Source organism: Lycium barbarum, chromosome 12 (assembly GCF_019175385.1).
Source record: "Lycium barbarum isolate Lr01 chromosome 12, ASM1917538v2, whole genome shotgun sequence".
Taxonomy (NCBI): Eukaryota; Viridiplantae; Streptophyta; class Magnoliopsida; order Solanales; family Solanaceae; genus Lycium; species Lycium barbarum.
In genome coordinates this window covers 72606266-72613039 of record NC_083348.1, presented here as the reverse complement: position 1 = coordinate 72613039, position 6774 = coordinate 72606266, and the positions used below count along the sequence as shown (strand labels likewise).

General features: G+C 35.1%; 1 protein-coding gene across 1 annotated transcript; it reads left to right on the top strand.

Moving 5' to 3' along the window:
• The first annotated feature begins 972 nt into the window (after positions 1-972).
• On the top strand, positions 973-6711 carry LOC132622837 (protein GET1-like). Its single transcript, XM_060337507.1, has 7 exons — positions 973-1160; positions 1594-1673; positions 2255-2325; positions 5069-5139; positions 5216-5297; positions 5531-5580; positions 6392-6711. Exons 1-7 carry the CDS (start codon positions 1053-1055, stop codon positions 6461-6463), a joined length of 534 nt encoding a protein of 177 aa, XP_060193490.1. The 5' UTR covers positions 973-1052; the 3' UTR covers positions 6464-6711.
• Positions 6712-6774: the final 63 nt, after the last annotated feature.

The window sequence follows — 6774 nt, the reverse complement described above, 5'->3', positions numbered from 1 at the left end:
AACATTCTGTATCCATATGTCTGTTATCTGCTTCTCCACTACCAACACTTCACAACAAAGAACAAATTAACCCAAAATCTGAGGTTCATTTTAAGTCCATTATTTCTTTCTCTCAGATTTAGTCACCATTGCTGGATAATACGATGGTAATGGTGGGAACGATGGTGAAATTTTAGTAGTCGAAGTGGGTAGGAGTAAAATGGGTTAGGGGTGTTGAGGTGACAATGTCGCGTGGCGTCTATCTCATCAAATATCACTATCACATAAGATATGATGTCCACCTTGGACAACTTTAATGGAAGAAGGGTATATTTGATCCAATAGTATAGCAACAGGGTTATATTTGAACCCAATGTATAACGAGGGGTATATTTGGCCCTTTTCTAATAGTACATGGGTATATTTAACCCTTTTCCGTACTCATTTTTATATTAAAATCAACTTGACTTATACCTCAAACCAAACAAGTCCTAAGTTATTTACCATATGACGTTAAATCTATTAGTGGAAAGGGGCATATCTACTTTACTTGGCTGTCGAGATTCAAGAGTACTTTTATGCCGAAAAACAAATAAATGACATATTGCTTTATTTATAATAATCGAGGGATATGCCGCCTCTGTCCTAAAATAAGTGTCGCTTTAGCTCATTTCACACTATTAAGAAAAATAACAAATACAAAGTATTGTTTACCAAGTTACCATATTTATTATTTTCTTGAGAATTGAGCAATATTATGAATTGTTTTTTAACATAAGACATAGTTAAAAATATATTTTGTTAAAAAAAAATTCCTAAAGCAACATTTAATCTGGGGCAAATTTCTTTTGACACTTATAAGTGTACTTCTGTACCAAAACCCAAATGAAGAGTATACATAATTCGAGTACTTTTTATCTTTTTTTTTTTTTTTTTAAAAAACAGAGTAGAAAAACCAGGAGAGGGGGAGACGTAAAAGATTATATAAAAAAAAAAAAATAATAAAAAAAAAGCGCTGGAAAGGCCAAGCTCATACTGGTGACGAGGACACGAAAACTGATACGGATCCGAAAATGGAAGAATCAACGGCGAAATTAGAGAAATCGATAGCCGCACCCATTATATTCACTATTGTCATAGCTCTGCAGTTCCTTTCTCGCTATTTCGAAATCAATCAAAAGGTTACTTTTCTTTATTATATCCCTCATCTTCCTTTTAAACTTTATTTAATAATTTTCAGCATAGGTGCTTTATTCTTTGTAATATCCATTAACTATATATAGTCAAAGATATAGACCATCAATCAGTTTTCAATTAATCCCTTATAAAAATATTAGAAAACCGTTCTTTGCTTTGATTTTGATGATTTTTTTTCAGTTAAAAGTGGATTGGTCGTACCTTATCTTTTGATTTGGTGAAATAGTAGCTTTGAATAAGTTGTTGTGATAATTATATCTCTATTGTTGTTTCGATGATTGATTTGTTCAATGTCGAGGCTGGAGGAAATTCGCTCGTCAGTTAGGGATGTCTTAATAGTAGTGTTTTATTAAATACTCGCTTATTTTGCCATTGATTTTGTTACTCCTATGATATGAAATGTTTAAAATTTTGCAGAAAGGTTCTACAAGTTCTGAAGATATGCAGTTGCGAGCAGAAATCAAGCAGCTGTTAAAGGAGGCAAGTGCCTTGTCACAGTAAGTGATGTCCTGTTTGCTAATCAGACCAAACATGTTTTCTTTTCCTTTATTATTTATTTATTTCTTCATTTTTCGACAACGATGCACATGATCTTGCGCTCACACTTCAATTAATCAACTAGGTACCCGCTATCTCGTCTCCCACTAGCACAAGTACGTATGTAACTTTGTCTACCAATGCTTAGACACATAGCAAAAAGTTGCCTAGCTGTTTTTTTCTTTGCCAGGATTTGAATCCTGGATGTTAAGCTACACCATTGGATGCTCGTATGTAGCTTTGGTTATAACTAGTATCTTTTCTTTGGACGTCAGAGTATCCTAATCAAGATTTCGTTTTGATTTCTTTGTTGTGATTTTTCAAAACTATCCTTGTTTGTAGAGTTACTTACTGTAGTTATACATGATGGATAAGTGTCTGTCGGTAGTTAATAACAAGTACAGTATTTAAAATAGAAAGTTGGAGTCTTTAAGAGGACACGTGATGGTTTTCTCTTTTCATATGGTAAATAAAACTGATTATGTCATTAGGTAAGTTCTATGATACGGAAAAATTGATTATGCCTTCACATATATTTCAGGCCTTCAACATTTGCACAAGCTGCAAAACTGAGGAGGTTAGCTACTGCCAAGGAGAAGGAACTTGCAAAAAGTATGGCTTATATTCTATCTTCTTGAGGATAGTTACTGCTATACTCGTAATCCATATCTAGAATGACTAGAACTATAGTTGATGGCCTTATGGCTTAATTTTTTAAAAGAATATTGGACTTGTCTTCTATCTTTTCTGATATGGACGTTCACCTGCTTTCTTGCCATAGAGAATAGTTATCTGCTAGACAATCTCTCTACTAACTTGCTGCCTGGGACAATTTCTTCACCACTTAATGAAGTGGTTCTTCTTCCATGAATTATATGGCCAACTTAGCAGATTGCGCCCAGATTTATGCTGCTCTGATATAGACAAAAGATACATTCATTATACCCCACCAAATTACATTATAATGGAAAAAATCACTTTGAAAGAGCCGATGATCCTTATTATCAATAGCATTAGAAAGCATAGGACAAGCATTCTGCAATGGAGTTCCAAAATGAATGTAAATTTTCTCCAGTGTACTCAGCCTATCGTTTCCGAAAAACCACGAGATGAATGAAGACTTGGAAATAGTGGAAGCACATTAGGCTGTACCAGTATTACTAGTTCTGAACTTTTCAATTTTTCTTTGGTACTTTATCTATTGAAATGTCTAGATTGAGTTGAATGCAAGAGTAAAACATTTGCCTTTTGAGGTTTAATTGTAAAGGAACAAGGTGCAGCATACTAACTCTTTTACCTCAACATGATTCCTTCTTAGTATTGCCCTGTCCTATCCTCTTCAAGCACATGAAGGCATTTAGTTTTGATAAAGATAGCAAATTACTTGATAAATTTTGTGGAAACTTCAGTGACAATGTCTCAGTGACTGCTGTAGTCCTTTGAAAGGACTAATGTTGTATTTCGATCCTGTGAATGTTGGAGTAATCACGGACCAAATGGGCATGCCTATGATGAGGAACTTAAACCGTTTAGCCTTTAAAGTCGCCTTTAGCAGCAAGTTTCTACGATTTTCTGATTGTTGAAGTTTTCTTCCTGAAGTGGACTATATAAACCAAGTCTGTCTCCTCCTTATAGTTAAAGACTGCAGAAGTTCTGTTTAGTACTTGTCTTTTGCAAATCAGTGGCTGTTGAAGTACCATATATGTTCAAGCAGAAACACATACCAAATACAGATAAATATGTTGACTCTCCTTTTTAGGGAAACTTTCTACTAACTCAACATTTGGTTATACTTCACCTTTCAATCCTGAATCAATAGTCAAGTATAACTGCTTGCTGCCTGCTAGAGATCCGAGGAACCCCAAATACTTTTCAAGAGCCTTCCAAGTAGATATGCTGACCTGATTTACCAGGCAAAGCAGTCTGTCCTTTATCTGAGTCAATCATGTTAGGAAGGTGATCTCTTTCACAAGATTGGATGAACTAAAGGCAGTTTTGAAAATTTATCAATTATATCTGTGGTCATTCTTCTGGTATTGTCTCTATTGAGCTCTAGCTGAATAAATAACATCTGCAAATCTAATGTTAGTGATATTCAAGGTTTGGCACCTTAGATGAAGAAACATGAGAGTTGCTATCTGATTGTTTTCCACTAAAAAAAGTCTCCATGACCAGCTTATATAATTAAGGAGAGCGCGGGCCTCCTTAAGTAAGTATTCTTGAAGTATTGAAAGTAGGTACTGAAGTATCAAGTTAAGAAGCACACACTTTGTGGATACTTTAATCAAGCATCAAGTTAGCAGAAACAGCTCCTGCAGAGGAGTAAATTATTTGGATAGAACTCTTGGAGAGGAGTTGTGTTTCGGAGTCTGAATCTTCTAGGAGAAAAAATGTCCGTCAATTTGCGATCCTTCATAGTGGAAGTTGTACAACGGAAACTACAATGCTACCAAAGGGATTGATCCAAAGGAGAGAAATATCCATAATTGTTACTGAAACTAAAAGAATACACTTTCTTTGTTTAAAAATAAATAAAAAAAGAACTTTTAGGGATGTCTTATGGTGAACTTAAACAAGGAAGGGAATCAGTGATAGGAATGCTGAGATAGTAATATTAGTGGTCTTGAAATCTAGAAGCAAGTAATTTTTTTTTTTTTTTGACAAGGTAACAGACTCTGTATATAAATCATCAGCACAAAAGTGCTGGAAACCAAAAATTACATCCAAAAGTGAAAACCAGAAGGCAACACAAAAGTTTATTTATGGGTTAAGCATGGATCTACATCACTAGAGTGGGTTGGCCAAATTGGGGACAATTATATAACAGACATGCTTTGCTAACTGGAAGGTGGCTTCAGGCTGGTAATTCGACGAGCTATGCTCCAAAGTATATCATGGTCCTATCTTGTGGTCTGTAAGACAAAACGATGTCACCAGCTACGTCTTTCTCTCATTTATGTTGATATTTCTTTCTCTTTATTTATTTTGTCTTATTAACTGAATTGCACTCCCGTCTTTATAGCATATATAAGTGATACGAAGTAGTACAGATTGAGGCTTAGGTATGTTGGTAAGCTTACTCGATATTTGCTAGAAGTACTTTTAATCTTGTTAGAAACTGTGTGTCCGGAGAAAACATAGAGAATTTCTAGCGTTAGAAAACTTAATGTATTGAATTGGAATGAAACGGGTGCATATGAAGTGAAATTGGTGGTGAGGATAGATCATATACTATCCTCAACTAGCTGGGGTTGAAACATAGCACTTCTTGTTGTTGGTGGTGTTCTCTTCATAGCATATTCTATTTGGATGAAATTTATCAATAAATTTAATTAGTTCTCATCCTCTGATGCAGATCAAGAAGTTCGCAGCAAAGAGGCGAAAATGTCATATGATACATACACAAAAGGCCTTACTATTTTGCAGGTATGAATTGGATTTTTTAGGGATTTGTACAAGCTTCGTTTAAGCTGTAAGATGCCTATTTACCCTAATCTCACAGGTCTTGACGTACGTGTTATTGATTATCTGGTTTTGGCGTATTCCTGTGGCTTCCATATCCAAGCAGCTCGTACAGCCCTTTGGTAATGCTTCTGATTCCTAAATTATTGAGCTGTAGTCATACCCACATGACATTTTGTGACTATGATATATGCTTAAAATATTGTTTACCCATTAACCAATTTGCTTCACTTGTTTTTTCATTGTGATTTATGGATTAATATCCATTTGATTGCTTTAATTTCACTGGCTTTTAGATCCTTGTTCAGATTTCCTGCTTGTGACATACTGATCTGCCGTTCTTTCATTTCTGCAGGGAAGATGTTGTCATGGCGAGCTGGAGGTCCTGCCAATGAAAATGTTATGGTAATGATTAGTCGCTATTGTTTCTTTAATGTCAATTTATTCTTTAAGGGGAAATAGTGACTGAAAATAGAGTAGCCCTGTGAGGGTAGGTCTTGGGTTAGCCTCTGAAGGTAGAAAGAAATTAGTCTGTTGCTTCATTATTTATTAGGGGGAGCTGGTGACACTCTTTCCTATTATTGAGAATTTTGAAAGAAAAAGGGGTTCAAGAAAAGGGTTTTAAAAATTTGGTTGCGTTTGGACCAAAAATTGTTGAAAATGTTTTTGTTTTTACAAAAACTGAAAAACTACCCCAGATTTTAAAAGTACCAGTTTGAAAAAAAGAAGAAGTGATTTTGAGTTTTTTCAAAAATTGAAAAAGTTTCTATAATGGCGTTTGGTTGAAAAAAGCCACACTTAATTTCTTTTTTCCAGTTTTTGCAAACAAACGCAGGCTTTGATTCACTGGGCAAGTATATTTTGCTAGTGCTTCACCAGAGTTGCACCTAAGAATTTGGGGATCTATTTCCAGCAACCTATTTCTCATTCCTCACTTCCTTGGAAATCTAACTTAATGTGTTGTCGTCGTAATATTATCCCATACACCCAACTCATACATGACATATAACTTCTAAGATCTACAGTCCTTTACATTCCCTATCTTATCCCAAGTTTTGAAGAGATTTACTACCTTTTTGTGCTTTTTGGCCTGTTTACTGGGGCAAGTCTGATGTGCATAAAAGCCAGCACTTGTGCAACATATCAAACCAGCTGCGGTTTTCCTAAATCACCAAAGTTGCTCGACATTTGAATAGTTTGTTTGATGCATTTGCAGGTGGGGATTATTCCGTGGTTGATACTGTCTACTAGAGTCAGCAAATCTATCAGTCGAAGAATATTCAAGTAGGAGCCAGAAGTAAAAGCGACGACAACAAACTGACCAATTTTTTCCCTTTCCTTTTGATATCTAATTTATTTTATTGTCAACTCATTTGGAATCTGTAAATTGAATGCGCTACACCTTTGTAAGGAGTAACCGTTTTCTTCTTCCGCAAGTAGGAACAAATGCGGTGAGTTAGAAAATCATGTCTGAAATGAGTGATTTTATACTGCTTTTTGGCTTTGAAAAGCAAATGCAGTTTGTTTTCTTGGGTTTCTTGAGGGATAAATTTGTATTATTTTTTAGAGTTCATGAACTGCATCTACTTTTGAAGTTTA